This window comes from Clinocottus analis, unplaced genomic scaffold (assembly GCF_023055335.1).
Source record: "Clinocottus analis isolate CAN_PGR_092001 unplaced genomic scaffold, fCliAna1.0.p SCAF_17, whole genome shotgun sequence".
Taxonomy (NCBI): domain Eukaryota; kingdom Metazoa; phylum Chordata; class Actinopteri; order Perciformes; family Cottidae; genus Clinocottus; species Clinocottus analis.
In genome coordinates this window covers 4,543,286-4,570,144 of record NW_027175898.1, presented here as the reverse complement: position 1 = coordinate 4,570,144, position 26,859 = coordinate 4,543,286, and the positions used below count along the sequence as shown (strand labels likewise).

The 26,859-nt window shown below is 42.0% G+C and overlaps 2 protein-coding genes across 6 annotated transcripts in view; both read right to left on the bottom strand.

The window, feature by feature from the left end:
• The window catches only part of LOC137788077 (rho guanine nucleotide exchange factor TIAM2-like), an 85,655-nt gene extending 80,967 nt beyond the window's left edge, over positions 1-4,688 (bottom strand). For all 3 annotated transcript variants that reach the window (XM_068580894.1, XM_068580897.1, XM_068580898.1), the window contains exon 1: positions 4,639-4,688. The gene's annotated coding sequence lies outside the window, so the exon portion shown is untranslated. The remainder of the gene's footprint in view (positions 1-4,638) is intronic.
• LOC137788079 (SR-related and CTD-associated factor 8-like) lies at positions 3,252-26,163 on the bottom strand. Of its 3 annotated transcripts, XM_068580902.1 has the most exons (21): positions 26,027-26,127; positions 25,088-25,171; positions 21,783-21,876; positions 12,298-12,342; positions 11,819-11,980; positions 11,258-11,414; positions 11,007-11,134; positions 10,630-10,806; positions 10,462-10,541; positions 10,217-10,337; positions 9,936-10,067; positions 9,621-9,730; positions 9,178-9,371; positions 8,969-9,069; positions 8,581-8,694; positions 8,251-8,407; positions 7,946-8,076; positions 7,507-7,648; positions 7,368-7,415; positions 7,020-7,223; positions 3,252-6,871 (listed from the first exon to the last, which is right to left on the bottom strand). In XM_068580902.1, exons 5-21 carry the CDS (start codon positions 11,903-11,905, stop codon positions 4,653-4,655), a joined length of 4,302 nt encoding a protein of 1,433 aa, XP_068437003.1. In that variant the 5' UTR covers positions 11,906-11,980; positions 12,298-12,342; positions 21,783-21,876; positions 25,088-25,171; positions 26,027-26,127; the 3' UTR covers positions 3,252-4,652. The 3 variants fall into 3 exon arrangements, with proteins under 3 accessions (XP_068437003.1, XP_068437002.1, XP_068437004.1); XM_068580901.1 differs by lacking the exon at positions 21,783-21,876 and having other exon boundaries at positions 26,027-26,163; XM_068580903.1 differs by lacking the exon at positions 26,027-26,127 and having other exon boundaries at positions 21,783-21,873; positions 25,088-25,137.
• Between the last annotated feature and the right edge of the window lie 696 nt (positions 26,164-26,859).

The following is a 26,859-nucleotide window of genomic DNA, read 5'->3' as shown; positions in this document are numbered from 1 at the left end:
GAGCGCCGTGATACCTGCTGCTGCACCCGGTTGGCGAGGAAGACGTCTCGACCAAAGTGGTGGACCGAGCGACACACACACACACACACACCACCAGCGTGGCTCACTAAAAAAGACCAAACCTAAGGGAGCCAACGAGGAGTCACATGACCAGTATACACTGTTCACTTCCAGAAGCCATCTCACAGCAAAGAACCGTGAAATGTGTATGACGGCTTCTCTACAAAGTAAAAAAAAAAAAGGTTTTGGACGTGTCCTCGCCTGAACAAAATCTCTTTTATTTGCTAAAAGCCGTAAAGGTCACATCATCCGGAGCACATTTTGCAGTTTTATTCCTTCTCCTATTTTTTCTAAAAAACGCACACGAAAAATAATCTCCTTCTGCCTACAATAATTTAAATTCCAACTGGAGCTTAAAAAAAAGGGAGAGGGGGGAGGGGGCCTCAAGTGAGAACCTGAAGACTTCTGTTTGAGCCCTGATGTTGGCAGGTACACGCCCTTGGAGTGAGGAGGGGGCACTTCTGCTCGCTTCCTGCCGCGTTGCTGCCAATTTGCTGGAGGGTGCGGCCTGCAGCGGTGGAGGATGGGGGTGGAGGACGATGGGGGTGGGGGTGGGGGGGGGGGCACTCATGACTAGGCTAAGTTCCAGGGTGAAAGGGAACGTAGGACACCTCGACCCAGTGCGAAAGAGTCTGCTGGCTCTGATAACGGAGAGCCGGGCGAACAGCGGCTTCTCGAAGGCAGAGGAAAACTCTCACACACACTCACGCACACACACTCACGCAGTGGTGAGTAATTACTGTGGCTGCGGAGTGTGAGCCGAGATAGGGGATTCCTCTCCTGCGTAACTAGGTAGACGAAGGACAGATTGCTCCGTTTGTCTTCAATCTCTCGTGCCCATTGATTTGCATGAGCAGCCATGCCAACGCTTTCCACTCTGCGCAGCCCCCCACCCCCATCCACCCTCACCCCACCCCACGTCTCCCATGTGCAAATATGATATCTGGGTATCTGTGGCTATGGGCAAAAGATGGATAGCTGGTTGTTAGTCTGGAGGCTTCGGGAAGGCCTAATCAATAGCTTTAATCATTTAAGAATGCAGCAATTGAGCCAAGTCTCACGCTAAAAGGACCTCATTCAAATGTATCTAAGCGCCCCTGTATTGATCTGAAAATATAAATTTAAAAAAAGGCATGGAAAGTGGTATCTGATGAATATATTTCAGCACGGTGGCACCGTGGAGACTCTGCATGGCAGCGTTTTTCCTACGCTCCTATCCTGGCGCTGTGCCCGTTGCCGTGAACTTCACGCGTAGTCGTGTCTCCCAGCACGGCACCGGTGGGCTTTTGTTTGTGCGTCTCAGCGAGGAAGGTAAGAGAGGTGAGCACTGCAGATTTTCCAAGAACCCAGTATGCACAGATGCCACCAACGGGGAGGGAGAGCTGCAGTACCACACTGACCTCACATGGTCAGACGCGGTACTACTGATGCTACGGAGACGCAGACTGTGGTCCTCTCAGCGGTAACAAGAGAACAATAGCTGTTGTGGAAATGCACCAACGTTTTTTTTTTACACAACAAAAGCTAATTAAAAGGCTCCACGTAAATGATGCCTTGGAGTTGGACAGAAATATCGTGTATGTTTAATGATTTCCACACGTCGTATTAAAACCTATTTACAAGCTGAAGCTTAACCCTCATCATCCTGTCTAATTGACCACCTCACAGCAGGGAACTTGTGTCTTCGACCTACAGCAATAACCACACACCAGCACTACCACATGGCAATGAACTAGCAGTGTATTATTATGCCACGCCGTTTTGGTTCAGGTGCTCTCATTAGTTGCCTGTGCTGGGGCAATCCTGAGCTAAAAAGGTCAGGGCCACTTTGCTTTGTTCCCACGGGGGTTAGCTTTGGGTTTATGTGGTGCAGGAGACCACAATGACGTGCAAAGCGCTTGGAACCGGACCACCACTAAGACTCAGAGTGACGGATTCAGTCGGTTGCATTGGTTTTAATGCAAGGAGTGCAGAGGAAGTGACGCACAGAATGGGACCCTGCTCCATCTTAGCGGGCAGGTCCTTTATTCTGCCGAAGATAAATAACCAAAGGACACCGGCGCTTCGCAGTCAGGATGTATTTTTATCGCTGTCCAAGGGAGAGCGAGCCAACTGCTGTGTAAATGTCTGTTTCAGGGCAGATAGCTGGTGATTCAAAGTCTCAGCCTGTCAAGTCTCTGGGTGGGGAGGTCAGCAAGAAGCTCGACCTGGCTGACTGCACAGCCCTTTGCAAGCTGGAAATTTATAGACCGAGTCACACTAGGAAACACAGCACCGGATATTTTGAGCCCGGCTTTAGGTCTCCAGATGTAAAATCCAGAGCCAATCTGACTTTTCTTCATGATTGGATTAGCAGGCTAAACTGGGGAGTAATTGGAGGTAAAGGCATCGTGCAGCATATTGAGCTGATCCTCTCCTGTTGTTTTTTTCTCTAGAAAAATAAGACGTGCTAAAACGGCATCAGCAGACACCACGCTGTAGGCGACTGTATAAATCCTCCAGCTAGTGCTGTTTGACATGAGCTGGGCTGTAAATGAGGACGGAGAAGAGCTCTATGCTCGAATGTGCCGTGTAAGCACTTCCTCCAGCCGTAGCAGCTGGGTCTATGGCAGTGCGAGTGTGTGTGTGTGTGTGTGTGTGTAGAGGGAGGGTAAAGGGCCAACCAGCATCTTCTACTTCATCCTCACCTCCCTCACTTGTATATTCCCTCCCTACCCTTTTGTTCACGTGACGCAAGAGCCAGATGGCTGCTTCACATGGAGATTCTAATATAGGAAGCCGCAGACATTTCACCGCTTTAGTAGGAGGGCATTTGCGAGTCCTCTGCACCTTTATTGCTAGGTGTGGAATAAAGTGCATTGCAGTGTTTTGACAGTGTGGTATTGACTGTGGTTCAGCATTGCAGGTCTCATGGGAGTTAGTTCTCAGGATGTTTTTTTAGTTTATTTATTTGCTGGCCTCTACGCTCGTCTGAAAGTAAGTGAACTAAGAAACTAAAAAAAAGTTAGTGCCTCAAGTGTTGACGTTTCATAATTTCAATACACAACGATGGTATACCAGATATGCATGTCCCACAACCTCTTTACATTTTCATTGGTTTGAACGAATACAATGGTTCTGTTTGACATGTGTGCGCAAGAAGTCATCTTATCGGCCTGAGTCAGGATTCATGACAATAAGAGGGGTAAAAATCTGATGCACCTTTAACTTTTATTCAACATCACAACTCCTGTAGTAGACATTTTGGTCTGAGAGAACAGCAGACTATGGATTTCTAGTAGTATGTCTCAACAGAAAAGCACTACAAGTATGAAATGACAAAAGAGAGACAAGAAAGTTAAAACATGGCTACAGGCCTGCATGCACAGAACGATGGGAGCACATAGACTTGTTCTCCTCTAGGTGAGTGCTGTACAAAGCGCCCAAGCTACCATTCAAATGGTAGGCCAGTCAATTCTGAGCAGTTAGCATTGTGTTCATATAGCTGTCTGAAACCGAGTTGCGCGCAGTCTGGTGTACATCACACAGTAGTAGTGTTGGGTAGCATCGTGAACGACAAATCCATTAAAAAAAGGCACAATCCCATTCCTCAACAGTCACCCAGCAAAAGCTTAGGCAAACATACAGGCGGAAGTCATCAGTAACTAAAAACTACAAGTCCCACGGTTGCATCCAACAAAGTGCTCTGTGGATGGATGGTTTAGCAGCAACTTGTGTTGCGCGAGCATCAAATCGACTGAAGTGACAGCACACAATGTGTACGAGCCTGTAAAGCAGTCTTAGTTTCCACTGGTCCTGGGTTAGAAAACAGTCCTAAAGCATGTGTTTTAAAACAGACAAAGCATGTTTATTTAAAACTAAAACAAAATGCACCCAACATGAGAATATCCCCCTGTTCTTTTTCTCCGTTTCGTCCCCCTGGCATGTATGTTTGTGTTTGTGTTCACTGTATAATTGGAAACAAATTACAGACATTTATTTTAGGGATACAACATTGTCATGTTTTCATGTTTAAAAATGTTCATTTTTTCCAATTATAAGCAGCTGTACTTGTCTTACTGTATTCAGGCTATTTTTTTCTGCGTAGAAACAGAAAGCAGGACACCACAAAAGCATTCACTGAAAACTTTGCAGCAGCATTTCAAAAGAAGAGGAGACAGAAATTGGGCCAGCAACTGCCTTGTTCAAGTATCGTCTGCAACTGTATTCAATCCATTGTCGAACAGCCAGGATGTTTTACTCTCTTCCATAGGAAGGTCAAAGCGCATTTCCCCCATATACAATTGAAACATTTTGGTCGGCTATTGAATAAAGTTCGCCACGCTTAGATTAATTCAAACGGGTGGGGTGGCATTACAACTTAAAAAAAGTAAATAAAAACACAAACAAAACTGTCTATCAATAAATCAGCTAACAAGCTTTCTATTTAAGTACACTGGTATTTGTGAGAGATAAAATCATTTGTTATTGGTTATAAGACAATAACTGATGTGAGTCAGTATTTCGGCATGTCCCGTGTGGTGGTTTGCTTACATGAGTACAGAGAAGAAGAGACAACTTTACAAAATGATCTTTTACCTACTGAGTGATGATTATGTCCCCTCAGTGTCTGTGACAGTGTCTAGCACTGGCTGACTCGCAGATTCCTCCATGGGCTCACTCTGTTCATTGTCTACGTCCTCAGGAGAGGCAAGCTGCTCCGGTTCACTTTCAGGGAGCACAGAGTTGGGAGAGGGTTCTTCAGTGGGCTCAGGAAAGCGCTCGGGAGAGGACTCGGGAGAGGTCTCAGGTGTAGATTCAGCCACAGTGCTATTGTCCATCCCACCTCCATTGACCCACGGGGGTTGGGGTGAGGATGCTCTCTCTGGTGACTCCTCCTCATCCTGCCTTGGGCTTTCCTGCTCCTCCAGAGAGTGAGTCTCTTCAGGGGGGCTGACAGCTTGTGTGAAGGCCACAGGTGAGTCTTGGGATGAGGCCTCAACCATCGGTGAGGCTTGGCTTGGGGTCTCAGTGTCTGGAGAAGCAGTGGTTTTGGACGGGGACTGGGCTGGGGATTGAGCCGGAGACTGAGCTGGGGATTGAGCCGGGGACTGAGGCGGGGATTGAGCTGGGGATTGAGCTGGGGATTGAGCTGGGGACTGAGCCGGGGATTGAGCTGGGGATTGAGATGGGGATTGAGTCGGGGATTGAGTCGGAGTCTGAGCTGGGGATTGAGCTGGGGTCTGAGTCTTGAGTTGGGATGGCGATTTTATCTGTGGCGGGGTCTCAGGTTGTAGTGATGACTCAGCCTGAATGGGAGCCTCAGTCGATGGACTTTCACCTTTGTCGTCAGATGACTGGTCAGGTGAGTGGGCTACGGGCGGTGACTGTGCCCTACATGTCTCAGACGGAGCTGGGGGTTCTGACTGGTGCTCAAGCACAGCTGCTTGGCTCTGCGATGGAGGTGGAGACTTAGTCTGAACTTGAGGCAGTGGCTGATTCAGACCCAAGAGAGACGGTTTCCCTTGAGCTTGGGCCAAGAGAGGGGACTGGAATCGCTGCTGAATCTGGGGGTTCAATTTGAGTGGTGCGAGCAGCTTGCCTTGGTTCAGGGTCAGATTTGGATTAAGAGGTGGAGTGGGAAGCAGAGGAGTAGGCAGAGGGAGCAGAGGTGTCCAGCCCCCACGTTCACGGTCCCTCTCACGGTCTCTCTCTTTGTCGCGGTCTCTCTCACGTTCATGCTCTCTTGGGCGGTCTCTGCCTCGCTCCCTGTCTCTGTCTCTCTCCCTGTCTCTGTCTCTATCTCTATCTCTTTCGCGTTCCCGGTCTCTCTCTCTGCTGTGGCGGTTGCCATTCATCTCCCTCCTAAAGTCAAAATCTCTTTCATCTCTGTCTCTTTGCCTGTCCCACGGGCGTCTTCGTTCATCTAGGTCTTGATGTAGTTCACTGTCAAAAGGTGCTGCAGCACCACCACTACTACGGTTCCAGGCCTGTGGCCCCCCAACAGCCCCAGCATTGCCCGAAACCCCAGCAACTGCTGCTGCTGCTGCCGCCGCTCCTCCTCCTCCTCCTCCTGCTGCTGCTGCTGCTGCTGTCCCAGGACGGCTTTCAAAGCGGTTGGGGAAGTTCTGCCCAGGAGTGGGCCCACTGGGCCGCTCTTCCTGGAAGCCTTTCGGAGCAGGAGGGGCCTGTAGGGCTGCTCGCAGGCCATCTCGTTCATCAAAGTCCCCTCTGGTCTGGTTCCAGCGGTTATCAGGAGTGAAGCCTGCAAGAGCCTGCAGACGTCCCAATAGGCTGGTTCTGGCTGGCTGAGTCCCTGGGGTCTGGAGAAGGGGAGGCCTACCTCCGGCACCACCTCCCGCTGCTCCGCCACTTCCACCTCCACCGCTACCGCTAGGAGGCTCCCTTTGCTCTGGTGGAGGGGTCCTCAGCAAGCCTGTGCTATGCTTTTCCATTGGAGGGAAGCGATAGTCCTGGTCTTTGCCCTCATCAGCTCCAGAGGAAGACTCCTCTTCTGCCTTGGATACGTTTTCATTGTTGGGGTTGGGAGCCCTGTTGAAGGGGTCCAGCTGAGAGAAGGGAGCTCTGGCACGGGCTTGAGCCTGGAGGGAACTCTCAAGGAGGCCAGCAGCCTGCTGGACAGGGCCCTGCTGCATGAGCAGTGGGAAGCGGGCGGCAGCCCCAGGTTGGAGAAGGTTAGGTCGCACATCCAGAGGCAGCAGGCCAGACATTCTCTGACCAGCCAGACCGGACTGATGCAGCTGGTGGGTGAGCGAAGCTGTGGGGTGCATTCCAAGGAGACCCATCCCACTCCGGACTGCATTCTGCATGCCTGGGGGCAAAACACAATTACAGAAATACATGTTAAAATTCTACTTCTCAGCTTAAGAAAATGAACTTTTACAACCCCAACTATAAACTAAGTATGAAATACAATCTATCAGTCTATTTCATGCAGAAACATGTTGGCATTGCGTTACCTCGCAGTGTAAGCTCTGCAGCAGCATCCATACCGTCTGCAGACTGTAATGACTTCTCATTGGTGGCCTGCTGAGCGTGGAGAACTGGGTTGAAGACACCAGCCATGAAGCCGCCAGGGATAGTGTTGCTCGGAGGGATCATAGCACTAAATGGTGATTCCTTGACAGCTTCTTGGCTGCTTGCCACCGAAGGCTGCACTAACGCTGCAGGTGGGTACAGGAGAAAACCACAAATTGAATCCAAGCCAAATACAAATTCAATTTAAAAAGTGTTGAAAGCACAGATTGTACAATTTCAAAACTATACGCAGGTTTTAGTTGGAAGGGTAGCATGTCAGAACAACTCACAATTGACTGCTGAGACCATGGCTGCGGTCTGTGCTGCCTGCATGAAACCTAAAGAGTAGAAAACATGTCTGTGTCAATGTGTCAATTTCTGTAGGTCGGATTATTTATTCATATGATTCTTTATATGACTGTCATTTACCTGGCGGAGGCTGTGAGGCATTAAAGCCAGCCCGTAAGAAGGGTGGTGGTGGCCCATAGCCTGGTGGAGGTATGCCCATGGTGACAGGGAAGGTAGGAGGCACCAAACCTACAGCACTGGGAACCGTCTGGGCCACTGGGAGCTGGATAAGAGAAATATAAGAGGGTGCATACCAAAAATTAAACATTTATTTGCAATTAAGTTATATGGTCCACAAGTTCCTGACCATGTCCCAGTAGCCGCTCACGCCTTTATCAAAGTCTTTGAAAAAAAAAATGCTTTCTGGATGTCTAACAGATCAAAACAGTCCTACTTATTGCAAAATAAAAAAAGCACTGTCGACCTTGTCTTCCAATAAAAACATATGTGTGGTGAAATAAAAAGTGGGTTAAAATCTGTTAAACTGTTCTGTTCACATTCTACCAGGTTGAGAGAGTACCTGGACAGGCATCATGGTGACCTGCTGGTTGTAGGTCTCAGTCTGGGTGTTGGATGCTGCTGGAGTCTCCACGCTTATTGGCTGACTTGTAACTTCCTTAACTGGCTCAGCATTCTTGGCTGCTTCCCACTCTGCAGAAACAAACATGGAAATGAAAAAGTGATCAACCATCATCACATTCTTTGCTTGGATTTTAAGAGTTACGCTGTGTTTCTCAACTCAATCTTTGTCGCGTTACGGCTACTTAGTCAACAGACAGCGTTTGTTTGAAATACGGTATTATGTTAATAAAAAAATATTTTCACCATCATTAACTGTCTCCTGGTCAATGATTCCTCCCTCGGCAAAGTCATCCAAGTCATCCAGCTTCACCTTCTCCCAAGGTATGTAGGTGACGCCCAGGTCTACGTCCCAAAACTGCTTGTACTCCTGCTTTACCCCTTTGTTCAGAGCCCAGGCAATCTGAATCAGATAAACACAGAGGAGAAGGTCAAGAAACAGCATTTTTCAAAAGATTTCTGGAAGCATACAAGGATACATGTGCCCCGAGAGCAAAACTGTCTCCAGCGCTCCCCCATAGGGAGTTAATGGAAAACTACACCAAAAGAAATTAAATCCTAAAAGGCAATGTTCACCTTGATGATTTTGGAGCCAATCTTGAAGGAGCCAGTGCTGAGCTTCTGGCGGGCGCGGTACGCGTCCTGTCTGTGGACCATACAGATGTAGGCACAGCCTCTGGGAGGGATCATCTGAAGGAACACGAGCACATACAGATTACATGACATGGTACATGTGAAGGTTACAGAAATAGACGGTATATAGTGAAGATAGACAAAAGGGTTACATGTATGATTGATGAGCAATGTGAAAATGATAAAACGAGTGGAAGATATCCAGCGTAGATAAATGACGAAGAAATACAATTTAAGCTCAAATGACAATATTTTAAGGTTTTCCAGATCAAACAACTGGATAACATACTGTAACTTAATTAGAGGGTTGGAGGGGGAGAAGTTGACTTACATTGATCGATTCAATCTGGCCAAACTCTTCAAATAAGTTAGTGAGGTCTTGCTGAGTGGCTTTTTTGTCCACCTGGCCAACCCACAGAGTCGTGCTGCACACTAGGTATAGGTCAGAGGGGAAAACAATCAGAAAAGCACCGACGGAAAACAACTATGAACATATTTGTGATGCAAAAACTGATATTGTGAACAATAACTTTCACCTACCACTTAGAGTCTTGGACCGTATGGGAGGCAGTCCTTTCTTCTGCCGCTCCTTTTCTCGTTCTCGGGCGTGTCTTTCGCTTGAGTAAGACCGTGATGACTTCCTCTTGCGATCTCTGGAGCGTGAGCGCGACCGCTTACGGTGTTTACGTTTACGTGAGCCGGAGCGGGACCTGGACCGTCTCCTCTTGGGAGACCTACAGAGAGAAAACAACAAAAGACCTTTGGAAATTTTTTCCAGACTGACTTTCACGTTATCACACCACCTGCTCCTTGTGAGCATCGACACCTGTTGCATCGGCCCTTCATAGCAACAGACAGCACTTTTTTAAGAGTTTAAAAGACCATAGCTTATTCAATTTAATCAACAGACGATTTAGCAATATTCCAAGAATATAAATAAAAAGGTGGCACAAAATGACATTTTTGAAATTCGTGGAACTCACCTGGAGCGTGATCTTGAGCGTGTTCGTGAACGTGTACTCGCGATCTTCTTCTCCTCTGCCTCAAAGATCTCCTCCTCCATACCATCTGGGCCCTCGTCCAGATCCATGTCCTAAAAAAAAGGTTATTACACACCTCTCTACACAGAAATACATACCATGTAAAACTGCAGTATACCTGTAAGATCTAAGCTTAAATAAACATACGTGGCACAGTCCTTGAAACATTCATTCCATTTACAAATGTAAATAAACACAACCACGCTCTAAATAAATATGATTTACAAGTTTTGGTAGTAGCCCACTGGCCAGACATACCTGCTGCTGGTTATCTATGGTGTCATCCAACTTGTTATCTGGCTCAGGAAGCTGTGGCTGGCTGCTGCTGCTCTGAGCTGATGCACCCGAGTTATCATGCCCAAAGATTGAGTCCTGCCCTTCTATCATTGCCTGGAGGAATAAAAAGAGCAGTGTACCGATTATGTGTCATTTATTAACAGGCTACCTAAACAGATTGGTCCAGGCAGATGTAACTGCAACTATTACACCATCAGTCCTGAAAAAAACATTGTTTAGGAATAAATGATCTGTGTGTGTACCTTCTGCTGGTGCTGCTGGTGCTCTAATAGCTGCTTCTGAAACTGTTCCAGGTTCTGTTGTTGTAGCTGCTCAGCCAGCTGATGGAAGAGGGAGCTGTTGATGGGCTCTGACACCATTGGCCTGGAAGTGGTCAGCAGCTCAATTAAATCAATGAAGGTGATTGACACATTGACTCTGGGTCACTATGAAATTCGTATTAATGTGGGAGAAATAATATCTGTATCATAAAACACACTGAACTTACAACTGAGATGACGAGGAGTCCTTTTTAGATTCTTCACCGCGTTCAGAATCATTCCCAAAATCAAAAGGACCCAGAAGCTTCTGCGAGGAACACACAACATAATCACGTTAGGAAGGCATCCGTTGACAAACGGAATGAGAAAAGTTTACTTGCTGACTGCAGCATTACCTTATTAAAAGAGGACACTCTCTGCTCCAGAGGGTTGATGCTGTTGGCAGTAGCGGCGGCGGTGAGTTGAGCTGTCAGAGCTTGCAACTGTACCACCAGGCCAGCATCCAAGGCCTGCAGCAGGGACGGCTGGGGCTTCTGCTGCTGCATCTGTAGACTCTGCACCAGCTGCTGCAGCTACAACAGGTGATAACACAGAGTATTTGACACATAAATAACACCAACAGCCACACAGACTGCAGAGGCGACTGAAGCGAAAAGGACAAATTACTGTTTTACTGGACAGAACGATTTTAAGGATTATGAGTTGCACTTAACTAAATCATTTCAGTTTCAAAGTTTATTGACTGGCATGCTGAGTTTACATGCTCACTAACCTGTTGTCCTTGGGGACTCTGTAGGATCTGTGCAACAGCAGCCACAGTGTCTGTATTGTTAATCTGGGAAGCCCAATCAGGAAGACCTTGGACTATGTTAGCGGGGGTGGCAGGGGTAGCTGGGGTACCTGGACACACAGAAACAGCAGTGTTGTAATATGAACTCCGAAGTGAGCACTTGTCATAGTTGTGTCAAGCAAGCTATCTATATCATAACCATTATGCATGGTTCTGTGTGCTATTTGACTGACCAGGTGTAGTGTTATTGACTGGAGCGGCACTGCTGGACATGACAGGTGTGATGCTGGGAGGGAGAATCCCTGCCGCCATGTCCAACAGAGGCTGGATAATGTCACTCTTGAAGACTGCATTCTTTTGCCACAGGTTCAGGACTCGCACTATCTTACTCTGAAAACAGATGAAAAACACAGCTTTGTAAAAAAAAAAATGAGACACGATGACAGATGCAGCCTAACAAAGGCCTGTTATGACAAAAGACTAACAGAACGTCCAAGGCCAAAAACGGCCACAGAGGTTTAATGTAATTTACTCGTTTTCCTTTTTTGGGCAAAACTTTCTCATATTTATTCATGATAATTCCTAGCAGCTTGGCCCCTACACACATTAATGTATGGCGTCACTCACCTACTTATTCACAACAATGAAGTAGAGTGAGGCCGTTGCTAATCCCTGACCTATTGTTTAAAGCACTTGTTTCTGTAAAAATGTGGCATATATCAAGGGGTCTCATATCATCTCTCATGAACAAAAGCCAGAGAGGAACAAACAAAATCTATTTAAAAATGTCTGACCTTATCATCTGAAGGGCAGCGGTAGAGCTGCTGGAACGTTGCAATGATATTCTTGCTGAAGCGTGGCGCGAACACATCCTTCTCCATGCCAAACTGGTGCCGCGACTGCCTGACAATGGAGTCGATGACGTACAGCCCAGGGACCTTGTATTCTGGTTTGCACTGTCGAGACAGAAACAGACCGCTGGTGTTAGGATATTTTAATAACTGTGAAACAATATATTAAGTTACGGTCTGAGGCCTTTTATGCATCAACCTATACACAGTGCTACACTTAAAGTAGATCATGAACAATGTGTGAAATTGATTGTTGCAAGAAAAAAAAAGGCCCAAGTATGAACATTGCACTCACATTTGATATATAAAATCACCAAATCATCACAGTTAATGAAATGTCCTAAAAAAGGTTTATATATTGAGGTTTACATTTTTATATTTACTGCACTTAGCTGATGATCCTCGTTTTAAGAATAGCTCACCTTTTGAACGAACTTCTCCACACTCTGGACAACATGCTTGTAGAACTGAAAGAGATGCAGAAGAAACATTTTCAGTGACTGAAGTTCTATTCACTTTAAATTATGTCAAATTAACTGTAGTATCAGTTTGTCTTGCAGGCTGTTTATCCTCATTTAGACTTGGGAACATACATATAATCAATGTTGAAGGTAAATTGTCAATTTTGTGGGTGTAACAGAAAGATGCAAAGAATCACCGTTTAAGTAAGAAAAATTACTTTTGTAATGGGTAAGTGCATGTATAGGAGTACAATCAATATTCCTCTACAAGCATAGAATAGACAACATGAGCAGCTTTCAGACAAATGTTCAGAACCAAAAAAACAGGAGGACATTTTCACTAATTTTCTAATAGTGAGTCACATCAGAGAAATTGGTCTGCTACTTGAGGCTTGTTTCAGCAAGAACCTTCTTCTGGTCATTGTTGTTATTTAATAAAGATTCAGCACGCACATGTGGTTATATAAACAAGTAAGAAATGTCACAATGTTATTAAATTAAACTAAAAGACCAAAATGTCTGACAAAAAGGATCACTTCCATTAGGCTGTCCAGTCCTCGATTAAGTCAATGCACTCTTCCATCAAATAGAGTCATTACAACATAAAAGGAAGCCGGCCAGCAAGAGGTGAGGAGAGCGATATCAACTGACTGCTGGCAGTGCGGCAGCTCTCCCGTGCCTGTTCAGAGCATTTATCGTTTATGACAGTTTGGCTGAGCCTCACATTATAGAACAACCAAAATTGTAGTTGAAGGCAGACTGGATTTCCTCTCATATTGATGACCTACATAACAATTTACTACATTGTTGTTGTGAGGTGGGACTGGAGAAAGAAAAAGCAGTGCAGGCCACCCCAAGTTTAAGTTAATAATCCAAAAGATAGTTGATTAATATCAAGCTTCTTCTTTATGCAAAACCACTTCTGTTTGAATCTAAAACAGCGTGCGGTTAAGTCTTAATTTAGAGGAATGTACTAACGGTCATGTCATATTTGTAAAGTATGGAGTATTTATGTATTTAACTATACCATCAACAATTACACCTGGTAAGCAGCATAATAACTTTGGGACAAATCGAGCCGTGGTTTGATTTGCAACAGCGGCACTTTGGCTGACGTGCACAGCTACAGCCCCTCTTGATAATATTTGACCTTTAAACGATTGTGCACATTAATTTCCTCCAACTGGGAAGAAGAAAACTAAATAGCTCCGCTGAGGTATGGCGACTCACTTTGTCCAGAACATCAGCGAGCAACGCTAAGGGGGCTTTTACAACTGAAATGTGGTTCACCTGGTCTGGACCAAACGGAAATAATTATACATTGTATAACGTCAGTGTGACCAGGAAGTGGATGCGTGAAAGTGACTTTACGGCCACGCCACACAGGTGCTGTGACCAGCGCATGGCGGGTACATCGTTGAAGTGTTACGTTCACACGGGCTGTGTTGCTGCTACTGTTAGCCCTTTCTTTTCTACATAGAGTAAGACTTTCATTAAGGGCTGTTTTATTTCATTATAGATGTCATTTATATAATTTTAAAAAATACAGAAAAGGTTAAGAAGCATGTTCATTTGTAAATAATAATACACAATTAAAAGCTGAATCTAATTACGTACGGAGCGCTGCAAGTTACTGCATTCTCTACAAGCCTGTCATGTAAATATTTCAGAACAAAGGGAAGCTGTCCATGGATATTAAATAAACAAATAATAGAAACCTTCTATTTTAGGTGCAGAGTTAAAAATAAACAGTTGGGCACCGAAATAAAACGCAAGACAGATCGGCCTCAGACTTTCTGCGGTCAAAAACGTGTAGCCCAGGTTAAAAAAAAACAAGCATTTGATGTATAAAAATAGTGAAATTCAAGCCTCAACAATGTGTGAAAAGAATCTTTGTCGATGCTTTATATTTTTGGGGGGGTGAGACGGGTTTGAACAGATAAAACAATGTATCTGTAGCCACACCAATCGATGTCGACTGGTGTAGAAATATCTAAACAAAAGCTCAAGTTCCACAATCAGCCAGTAGATGGAGGCAAAGGACAGGAGACTAAGTGGCCAGAGTTTATGGTTCTTTATCACAGAAACAATATAGACAAATATAATCATTTGTTAGATAAAGCACATAGATTAAAGGATGGGATACTAGAAGTCTACAATCACAGTAATGTCTTGCAGTCAAAATCTAAGTTGGCTCTATTTAAGAAATGGTGCCGTGATGTGAGTTTGTTGCGAATGCATTACAACCATCTAACCGTTAGCATTTAGCTAACTCTTTTTAAAAACAGCATCTTCATGAAAATTGTCAGGGATTTTTTTTAAAGGAAATCATTTCACCAATCAATAATTAAATCCCTTAAAATAAATGCCCACACTAACAATAAAACACTTTGCATAGATCTCCATAGCTGAAGCAATTTAAAGTTAATGACAAGCTTTCAATGGTGCACTCAAGGAAAACAGATGAGCAATGTTCAGGAACGCCAACAATGAAAAGCATTTCAGCTGCTATGTCATTTAACTCAGAGCCCGATGTCTGTGCTGAGTTCGGCTTGCAGTGACTGAACATTATGTATTTGTGTCAAGGCACTATTGACAGTACAATTTTGGGAATAAGAGTGTCTGATGCACCAGACAATTCCCTAATAAGCCGTAACGTTGTTAAAGCCTGAAATGATGTCACTGAAAAGATCTGAGAGCAATAACTCAACAGATGACTTGGAGATGCTTTAAAAAGAACCCAACTCAATGATAGAATTAGCTCAACATAAGCCTTAAATAAGTAGAGATTAAACCCATTAAACACATTAGTAGTTCAAGTAAGCCAATTATAACATAATCAACACTGGCCAATATGTACAGGCAAAACATGATAGCTTGACAATGAAAACAGGGATTTGAAATGTGTTAATTAAAACAAGCAAAGCACACAATCATTATTTTGGGGTTGAAAGAGATTTGAAAGGCATATCCAATTGTGTCTGGGATGGTGTATAAAGACCCAACGCTCCGTTTGAACTGAATAAAGAGGAAGATGCTTCAAAGAGGTGTGGCTATGTAACAGAACATCTTCGGAATTAAAAATACTGCTGAGATTACTCTGAATTAACCAGTAACTCCCAGTATTAATACTTGTTGATGATATAACAACATTACTATATACTCAAAAGCCATCTTAGATAACTAGACTAGGTAGAATGTGCAGCCACGTTAAGCTAAATAAAAGCCGAGGTTAGATGCTGTGTCTGTGTGTTTTTACAGGCAGGGTGCAAGAAATTGACGGCGCCACAATCCCGAAACCTAGATTATAAATTAAAATTTGGGACTTTAGAAAGATGAGAGCTGCACAGACTGAAATGTCAGGTTCTAAAAATTGTCAGTTAAGTCAAAAAAAGACTAATTAATCTTTCTGAATAGCTGAATTGGCATCCCCGATATCAATATCACAATGTTTGATGATACTAATAATGTAATTGTAAACGTGGTCATAGATAACCGGTTCTAAACTGGATACAATAAAAACAGCAGTAAATGCTCACAGTATCGATAAGGTCTGGAGGGAACGGTTCTGCTATCGGTACGTTAGTCGTTACAGAGCGAGATCTCCTCGTCTCAAACCTCCTCTCTCTGTCTTTACAGGAGGGCCAAAGACAGATGCCATGGTAGAGAGAAGAAGAAGGTAAAAATGTGGTTACATTTTACTCCAATAGATAATGAGAACTCTCATTGCATCAAATGCAACCAACACCAGCAATTTATCACAGCATTTAGTGAACAAGCAGAACATAAATGAGCAGGAAATGCAGTTTACGACTGTTTGTCGAGCAGCCATCCGTCCTCGTCCACTGCAGGCGACGTTAGCGATGCCATGAAGACTTTTAAATGAGAATAGGCTCATCAACGAAAACTAATCTCTCTGCTAATTGTTACGCTGCGACTGTATTTTAAGAATTTGTGTAGCTTTTCGGGCTGAAGCGGCACCCCTTCTTAACAGTGGAGTCAAAGAGATTTAGGTAACAACTAATGAGTCTATCAGTGTGTAATGGAGTTGTTTGATACTTAGTTATTAATAAGGGAGCGGCTGTGTCGTTATAAATTAGTGCTGCTAATCCCACTCGAGCCAACACACCCTAACAATAACAGTTTCTTATTGTAGGGAGATTACCAAAGCTCACAAGTACTCTCAAATCCACATTTGTTGTTGGCATTAAAATAATTTAATCAACAATAGTGAGTTAATTAAACATTTCTGCTGTTGTCGCTAAAGAAAGACTTTGTTACCATATGAATAACAAAGCAATGTTAAATGTTTAATTAATTCTCTTTTACCACATAATCAAAAATAACTGATAAGAGAATCGATAAGGAACCGAACAGATAAGTAATAATAATAGTACGAGTATCAATAAAATCCGAACGATACCATCCCGTCTTAAAGTAAGTGAATGGAAATCAAGATTTGAGACGTATTGAACCCGCTGTAAACCTACTGAGCTCAGGCATCCCTGTCTCACACACACAGACACACACACGCCTAGTCGCTGCAGTGTGGACCGGTCTCTAGGCAACTAATCATAGAAGAGTTTTTTCACGAGAAGAAAGTGATTCATGGACGGCCTGATACAAACTTGTGGTTCGGTACATTTATGGTGAGAAAAGGGCACGATGTACACAACAGCACAGGTATCACAGGGCCAAATTACATCACTCCAGGCACTTTTGGATCCCTAAACCCAAAAGGCCAGGCCAAGGCACTACCTTCAGTTTAAACAAAGAGGGGTGTTACAACTGACATTGGGTTTGAATAAATTGGCATGAAGAGAGAAGAGGTAAGCCTGTTTTAGAGCCACACAGGTGAATGTGATAACAGTAACACACATTTTGTAGTGTGGCCACAGAGAGCCAGTAGGACAGTGGATCAAATGCAATATGCAGTTTATATCCTTTCTAATGGGTCATGACTTTATTGTCAAGTTAAGTTCTGAGCCATAGCTTGTTGTACAACTACAACACTAGTAAGATGTCCCTCAATACACAGTACAGTTGGCATTAAAGGTAGGATTGGTCATCTTGAGAAACTAGCAAGTTACAGTTGATTTTTTTAAAAAAATAAAGAAATGTATCCAACTGAAAAGCCCAGCCCAGCATTTCAAACTCTTTTCCAATGAAAGCTGCGAGCAACACTAGCTCCAAAAATCCCTAAACGCCGGTAGCCTTTCAGGCCTCCCTCCAAAATCACTCCCCCTAAATTATCATTATGAAACAACAAACATAGCTATTGTTAATACTCCCAGCTGAAGACTCTGCTGATATGCAAAGAGAGCACATTGACTGGCAGGTAGCTAATAAATACTGTGTACATACTGCAATGTGTGTGTATATATATATATATATATATATATATATATATATATATATATATATATATATATATGTATATATCACATCACTAGCATGCCTACATTTTTACTTTGGACATTCTGGAGTTATTGAAAATCTAAACAATCCTACAAAGCCAAACTGGAGTATAATTCTATAACTAGCTTTGTGTAATAGCTGAGCTTGAATAACTAAATAAAATATGGATATAATCCAACTGACAACCCCCGACCCTGGCCTGCAACCTAATCTATGGAAGCATTTTTTTTCTTCTTCTGCCCAACTCAGAAAGGGCAAAGCAAATCACAAAGTAGATTGCAACTTGAATTTGTTAAGGATTCATGTTGTTGAGAATAAAAGCTGTGTTGTCAAATGACTCAGAACATTTTGTTCTGAGTCCACAAGTTAAACACAAAGACATTGGTAATGGCTCAGAAAATAAGTCACACCAACAAAGTATCGTCAACGAGACGGACCAGTGTTTCAAGATGGGACGGGTGAGTTATTGCCACAGACTCTTTACACACTAAAGACCAGTTGCCACATTTCAGATTGTTTTCTTTAAAAGCCAGGAGGTAATATGGCACTTCAATGCACTAAATGTTAAAAGGTGAATTTTTGACGGATAATATTACTGTATGCAATTAAAGCAATACAAATCTAGTTGCTCAGTCTTACCTTTTGTATATTTATTATTGTTATGGCCTCAACGCAAAATTGAGAGCATCTTTGCGATTACTCGCAAAGACATTCCTCCACTATATCTTAACCCAGCAAATAGTTGTTTGCTGCTATATTAATGCTCTGAATGTCAAATAGATAACTGTATATACTTATCTTACTACATTGCTTAATTCAGTGAATGGAATTGGCAGAATACTTGATTGCTAAAATACATGCCTCCCAGGGTCTCTGTCAGCCTCGTCTTTAAAGTAACTTGGGGGTTATGTTTCCTTCAAACTAAACAAAGGTAGACTTTAAATGGACACTTTGTGCTACATCAAGTATGAAGAAGCTGAGTCCTTTAACAATCTATATAAATAACGAAACAATGGCATTATTGATCAAGAGGAGTTTTGAAACCCTGACACTTGATGAATGCCCGTCACTGTTCTATCAAAGGGTATCAAACCAAAAACAAACAGTCAGACTGAATGTGTGACAAATTTCACAAAGTGGATCTTAATTGGTGGAGAATTGTTGCATTTGACACAAGAAGCAACAAGGGAAGCAACAAGTGTAAATCACAAATATATATCATTAAATCCAAATAAGATTTCAGGACAAAGAGGGGAAGATACAACCATGACAGCCCAGGCACCCAGCATACAAAAAGAAGAGAGACAGCTATCTTCTGCTGAAAAGCACGACACTGAGGTTGGGCTGTGCAATATGGCCAAAAACTCTTCTACCACGATATATGTGATTTCATATCTTAATAATTACATATATCGCTTTAGAGCATGTTTTCAGGTAATTCAATAAATAAAGTCTATATCATGTAACCACTTGGTGCAGCCTTGTTTTTGTATACACCGGCCGGTGTGAATTAATTAAATGGCAAATGTAAATACGTATTATTCTGATTAAATAATAAACTTTAAGGCAAAATTAACAAAATGACTTCAAGTGAATTTGTAGAGAATCCTTGCCTATTAATTACGAGACTGTCAGTCTTGAGTCTATTTTAACAGATTCATCATGAACCAAAACTCATTTCCTTCGCAAACAGCCACCGGATCTAGTTCGGTTTAGAAAGTGGAAGTGACTCGCGGCTTCGGCCAAGTTAGCTTGAGAGCACCACTAGCTCACTGCGGTGCTTCCCGGGACCCAGGACCCCCTTTCGTCCTGACGGGAGTGACAGAGCCAACGGACCCCGACGCTTAACCGAGGCGTGCTCTCTTCAGTGCGCAATCTGCGGTGCTGTCGCGACACACCCGACCCGTCTTGAAACACAAACCCCGTCTCGTTTACATGCTTTGTGTTTTTGCCGTCATCACCATTTCTATTTACACAACAAATGTGTGTACTAAAGCCCAATGTAAAAATACACAGTAAAAGTTCTGCATTCAAAATGTCACTTTAGTAAAATAACAAAAATATTATTATAGTATAGTCGTAGTATTAGCATCATCAAATATATTTGAAGTACCAAAAGTATACTAATTATGTAGGATGGCCCATTTCAAATACCATGCAGTAGGCCTATATCATTGGATTATAATTATTGATGCAATAATAAGTTAATCAATTACATTTTATAGCTGGTAAAGGTTTAGTTCATTTTAGGTACTTTACATACCTAATAATTAGGCTATATACCACTTAATAATACATCATAGTTTATTAGTTGATTTATAGATTGTAATAAGAATCTTAATCTGCAGAGTAGCTTAAATAGTAACTTATATTGTCAAATAAATGGAGTTAAAGTAAAAAGGTACAGTATTTCCCACTGAGATGTAGTGGAGTAAAAGTATGACGTTACATAAAATGGAAACACTCAAGTACCAAAAGTATACTCAAGTACCTCAAATGTACTTGGATACATTACACCGGCACACCAATCGTTTCCAAGAGCACACCATTGTTCATAGAGCCTCTTGATGTTGCTCTTTAAGTGCACCAGATTGATACATTTAACATTGATACATTCGATTTTCCTTCCCTGGACCGGATGTCTGCCCACCAAGTCTTACAAAAACGGTGAGAAACACTGAGGTACGTATAAAAGCAGGCAAATTGAGCTTAGTTAGCTGAAGCCTTGTCAGAAGCTGCGTACTGACGTCAGATAGGTAATTTAAAGGTTGTTGGATAATAAAGTGGGAACTTTTGAATCCGAGATTTAAAAAAGGAAAAAAAAAATCTGTCAAGATTGGTTAAATTGAGAAAAGGACAATGTGAGTCTTGACACGTCTGAGTGCAGTCTACTAATGAGCCTTTCCTCCGACTTAGATCCAGATTTGTTACAGGGCTGTCAATTTGTATTCAACATTTAGACGATTGTTTAAACCCAGGACAAAATTATAATATTCTAACTGTAATGAAATGTCTACAGTGCACTCCGGTCTACTGCATTCCCCGTTTTCTTATCTGTAATCTGTATCTCTTCATTAACGCAAAATTAAGAGAACTAGCGAGGCATGCCGAAATAATGATGACACCAAACCTTTCAAGACGTAATGCCATAAATGGAAAAAAAGGTGAATTTGCTGCCTGACAATCTTTAGGCATCACATTTGAAATAATTTACAAAATAATACATTTGTTTGTTGATAAAAAATCAGCACTTAAAACAGTACTTGAATACAAAAACCAGATCAGCAGACTTGACGCGGCCCTTCTTAACATATGTGAAAATATGAACCGCACAGCCACACTGTGTGTGCATCAGACATGAATCACTGCTACTCTGTCAAACAAACACTCAGGGTTTATGCACCGTGAAACAGGCAACCCTCGGGGAATGAAATTACCATTTTAATAAATACTGTCATATTGATGTGATACCAACACTGTTTTACTCTTGAGCGACTACCAACTCTCAAAGAGTCTGCTCGGACGATACCATGTGAAATTTATAAGGTGTACATGTGATGTCGTGAGGATGAATGCTGAGTTGCTGAAACTATGTGTTTTGTGTCAAAGCAGCGCTTCAAAAGACATTACATCCAACTTAAAGGTTTTAAAGTCGTATAAATCACCATTGGCAACTTGCTCGCCTGCATCCACACAACTCCTGAATTTAAACCCCATCACATCAACGAATCAATCATCATCAATATTCAGTTTGAAGCAACTCTGGACATGTTCTGACTCCACTACCAAGAAAGAAAGGTGCATCAATTAGACCACAACACAAACATTGTCATCAGACAATACAAAAGAGAAAATTAACACGGTTGCACCTGCAACTTCAAACCCAATCAAGAGCACAAAGCCAAAACTGACCAGCGCATGATAACCAGAGGGGAAACAGCAAAATCCCCACTTCTCTGGGTGTGTGGGAGCAAATTAAGTTTTAAATGATTTTAAGTTTTCTTCCATCTTCCTTGTGAAAATCCTACCTAAGCTGGTTAGGGATTCTCTTATCTCTTTGTAACTCTCTCCACCCCATCCTCCTGCTTCACTTTCAGTGCTTTGGGGGAGCTGGGAGAGCTGCTGAGGGAAGGGGAAACGGGTGTTATTCTCAAGCAACACAAGGCACAGCAACACCAAAAGCACAGCAGTTCCTTTAGAAACGATATAGACAAGATAAGGAAACACATTATCAGACGGTTCATCATTAAGGACTGGGGTTCTGGTCTTGAGCTGTCAGGCCTCGAAATCTTGAATGAATTAACATGTAATCATAACATTTATGGTAATAAGAATACCAAGAGAAATATATATATATATATATATATATATATATATATATATATATATATATATATATAATACATTTGTTAAGATGTTAAATGTATTTACTGATCCCTTCAGCCTCTATAACCACATATGGTCATAGGTACTTGGTCAGTGTTTGTCAATCAGCTTTTCCCTGATGTGCATTTGATTTAATGTAATGTAAGCAGAGAAGACGCATTACAGAAAGGGGGTTATTCTGACCAAAAATATAGACAAATCAAAGTCAAAGAGAAAACTTGATCTCAATGTTTTAAAAAACACGGATGTAAAACACAATTTTAGGGGGAATTTCCCAAAATATTTGTTTTACTGCAGTGCAATATGATAAAATCTTATGATGTGGGTGTGTTTAGTGACTGACAACATGTGTTTGTGTCTCACATTTCTGTTACCTCGAAGAATTAGAGACAACAAACAGAAAGGTAAGATATCAAATCATCACAATTTTCTCCTATTTTAGGAGCGGTTGTGTACAATATAATATGTATAATATAGTGCTGCCAAAACAAAGCAGCGCTGTGACTGAGTGTGTCCAGTGCAAACACTGGCAGAGGACTGGAGCTGCTGAGGCGTGGACATCGTGTTAAAAGTAATTAAGCGATCAGTCGTACAGTTTTTAGCTTACGATATTTTTTACCACAAGTTAAACACAAATGATAGCAATAGCAATACCAATAGCAATCACATTACAAGTAATTCCACTATTATTTCTTTGTCTATGTAGATTAATTGGACCTGTATGAAATAAACTGCTCCAACATGAACGTAACTTGGCTCCCAATCTCAGCAGTGGTTTAACAAAAGCTGCCAAACTCCATTTAAAACAATGTGTTCACTCAAACAGTAGAATGAAGCGTTGCAATTTAAGATATCACAATAAGAAAGTAACGGTATAAATAATAAAATGAATGAAGGCTGAAATCCAGTCTCAGTGTCCTTGTATTGTGCATGCTTGCTCACTGTTCTGGCTTGGTGGGAGACTTTTATAATTTCCCCATTCGATCTATTCTATTAGAAATATCTAAGCTTTTCTCAAAATGAAAAGTAAAAATGTCTAGTGTGAAAGGTTATCTATTAAGATAATAGAATGACAAAATAGTTTTCAAAAACACATGGTTACGAACTATTTTGGCGTATTATGGCCACTGAACCGTGTTTGATAGGCAGCGAGAAACGTAACACTGCACTTTTGTCAGACGCCCCGTTTTATTTCTTATTCCCATCGCTTGCTTTAAAGGTGCCACATTAGACAGTGAAGCAGCTGATTCGTGACACTGAATTTTCTATGCAACCAATCCTCATTTCACAAAAAAAATAAAATAAGGTGGCAGACGCTGCAGGGAGATTGTCTGAAAAGTTATCGTATTGTTGTTTGCTATATTTTCTGTCTAACATGCGTTTTCTCTACAAACGGAGGAAAATAGCAAGTAAAACTCAACCATCCTTAAAGTGGTTACGTCTTCAGTCGGATCTAAAGAGCACAGTTGATAGGTGAGTGGTTTTTTGACGTGACATAACGCAACACTTGCTGTTAGGACCAGGCGCCATCATTACAGTTGATGTTCAATTACTCCTTGTTCAGCTTGAACAACAATTACCTTTCATTTTCAATTAATGAAAGGGACGTTGTGTAAGTCCCATCAATATGGTGCATTCATTGCACATGAAACAGATAGCCACAGCCGTAAGGCTTTTTTTATATTTTACTATTTGAATATATATGAGAATTTAGAATATTAGTTAACAGCAATAATTCACACTTATCTTGCAAAAATGCTATTTTAATTTTCTTTACTATAACATAAAATAATATGTTATTTTGTATTAAGGCTGTTGTTGTTTTTACAGAATTTAATGCAATTTCAAATTGTGCATCATTCAATTTCTGGTTATAACAGCTTATAAACGTTTTTGTCTGCAGCAGCTGTATCCTGAGTGCCTTATTTTAGATCCTCCAAACAGCATGCGAATATTCCAGAACTGCAGACTTTTCACAGTGATCTGAGCCTTGTTGTCTGATTTTCATATACTAAAAAACCCAATCACAAAACTGCTAAAAAAAAAAAAAAAAACATGCACAAGCGACTTTATCGATACAGATTGTTAAGCACACTCAATTTTGTTACAAACTTTATAGAAAACAGAGGCATCTGAAGAATAACAAAATCCTGTGTACTGTTTGTAATTAATGCAATACCCAAACGTTATTAATGAAAGGATATCGTCACCAAAAGTGCCAATACATATACAAACCCTTCACAGTCTTTTACACGAATGCATAACTGTTTTTTAAAAAAAGCCCTACATATTGTAACACAGGTATTAACAAGGGTACCAAGATGTTTATAAAAAAAATGCACTAGATTGTGCTCATGTGAGCTGACATTGCGTTGTTATGGATCATATCACTGATGCAAGGAGATCAGCAGCTTAAAAAAGAACAATGAGGGCATACTGCCGCTGTCATAATAATTTAATGTTGTTGTATAATTGAAATCAGTCGTCAGTCCACATTTGCATTTTCATCTTTGTTTCCACATTAACTTGAGTTTTGTCTTTTGCAATTCATCAACCACAAGTTGGCTATCATTTAATAAAGTAGTATTTAGATGTTGCTGGAAAGGCAGTGTACTACTATAATGCAGTTAAACCAAGGTTTTATGTTGAAAAGAGAAGTCAATATCTGTATCGTTTTGCTTATTCTTCTCATTTGTCACTCTAAAAACAGAAATGGAAACACCTTTAATGACTCACTCCATGTTTTATATCATGATCATCATCATATATGGTGGACCGGCTCTTTCTCTTAGGAGCTATTTACTCGAAGTTTAAATATTAAAAACTAGAAAAGTTATGTCAGCTGGATGGCTACGCAGAGATATTAGAGATTTGGAGAGCATTTCTCTTTCGTGACCATTTCTGTATTCCTCACTGCCTGCCTCATCCTTTAACACTACATACTTACTTTTATAGCTTTGATTCCAGACTTGGTGATCTGGGTCATCTTGGCCTTGGAGATGGGTGGCTTGTACTCATTCAATGAGTACAGCTGGAAAAAAACAACAGAAAACACATTTTGTCATAACATGTAACTACTAAAAGAACCCATTCAAGGCTGTATTATAAGCATTAGTCTAAATCATTATGTACTCTCGTCTATTCACTGGATGCTTAATTTTGGATGTTTGTTTGAGGGCAGGGAGTTTTGCTACTATAAAAATGTCCATTCACGACGGGATTGCATTCACGTCAGTTGGTATTACGTGTGAACCGTGAGTGGACGTTGAGGGGAGCTCACTACGGTGAACCTTGGTGTCAATGCGGACAAATAGGTGCGCTAACATTACCAGCTTTGAGTTAACGGTTAACCTCACGTGAGCGAGCAGACGTTAACTAACCGGCTCACCCGATCGGTTGGCATTATATGTTGATATAGTACGTTACACCGGGGCGCTAACACGTATAAATATAAACGTGAGATACCCCCCCCCCCCCCACGTCCGTACTGCGTTACGTTAACGCGAGTTAGCTCACCGAGTTATCTCATTTTGCTAACTTGTAGCTAACGTTAGCAGTTGGTCAACGTTATGGTTGTTCCCAAATAGTCCGTGGGGTGGAAAAAAAATATAGAGCTTATATGTACTCATATACGACCAAACACGACGTGTGTTAACAAACATGTTATCTCCCCAGCTACGGTCTGTACGGTGATCATTAACGAGCCACCGAGTACCGCGTTGTCGCTGTATTGTTGTGCATAAACAGCGGCCTTCCCTCGGGTTGCCCTCCCTCTCTTCTCTGCTGCTAGCTAGCTAGATGCTAACGATAGCTACAGCAAATGTGAATAAGACAACCGTTTTCTACACTCAATGTGTTCCGAGTCGTGCAGTGGTTTCAAACAAACCTCATTGTTAAAGGCTTTGACGGCCTCCATGATGTTGCTTGCAGATGGCTGTAAATATTTACAGATATCTTCTCAATAACCGGTTAGAGACATGCATGCTCGACGCTTGGCGAGATGGAGGAGATTGCCAATATGGCGCATAACCTCAACAAGAAAATCTGCACAGAGCAACGACTCCTAGGGTCCATTTCAGGACACTACATGTAAGACCAAAAAAGGCCCCCCTATGCTTTTTGTTGCATCACAGTCTCGGAAGCTGTACACAAACGCACACTCATCAATGGTGACATCGGACGTTTGGATAAAGTGGAACATGTTCATTCTTGTAATAACACTTTATTTCCCTGTACACAAACAAGCACACCAACTTTCATACCAGAATCGAGATCAAGGGACATCAATACACAACTATTTATACTGAATTCATATTTAACATGCACAACATATGAAACAAAATCCCAAAAAATTCAATAAAAAAATACATCCTTGTGCCTGGAGCTTGGTTGGGCCCCTACCAGTAGGTTGTACCCATGTTAAAGGGCCCCTTCTGGTCTTCCATAAGCCTGTTGCTCATTGGATACAATGCAGGCGTCCTGCTTATGTGTAATAAGTACAGTGTTTGGGTCTGCTGGACTTGTTTGTAAGGGCCTAGGTCTTCCTTAAAGTATTTTTTCCTTAGAATCATCCACTATGCGTTATGTGTTAAATTGCAAATAATTCTTAGTACGCCCTGCCTCAAGTCCAATGTACTGTACATAGCTTTTTTAGTAATAAAGTCTTCGTCACATTTGTAATAACATGTAAACCAAGTGGCATGTTACTGTCAATGTTGC

Coding starts and splice junctions, on each gene's coding strand:
- LOC137788079 (XM_068580901.1), bottom strand. CDS start 26,056: ATGGAGGCCGTCAAAGCCTTTAACAATGAG. Junction 25,172..26,026: donor TCAAAGCCTTTAACAATGAG/GTTTGTTTGAAA, acceptor GTTTTTTTCCAG/CTGTACTCATTGAATGAGTA. Junction 10,338..10,461: donor GACTCCTCGTCATCTCAGTT/GTAAGTTCAGTG, acceptor GACCACTTCCAG/GCCAATGGTGTCAGAGCCCA.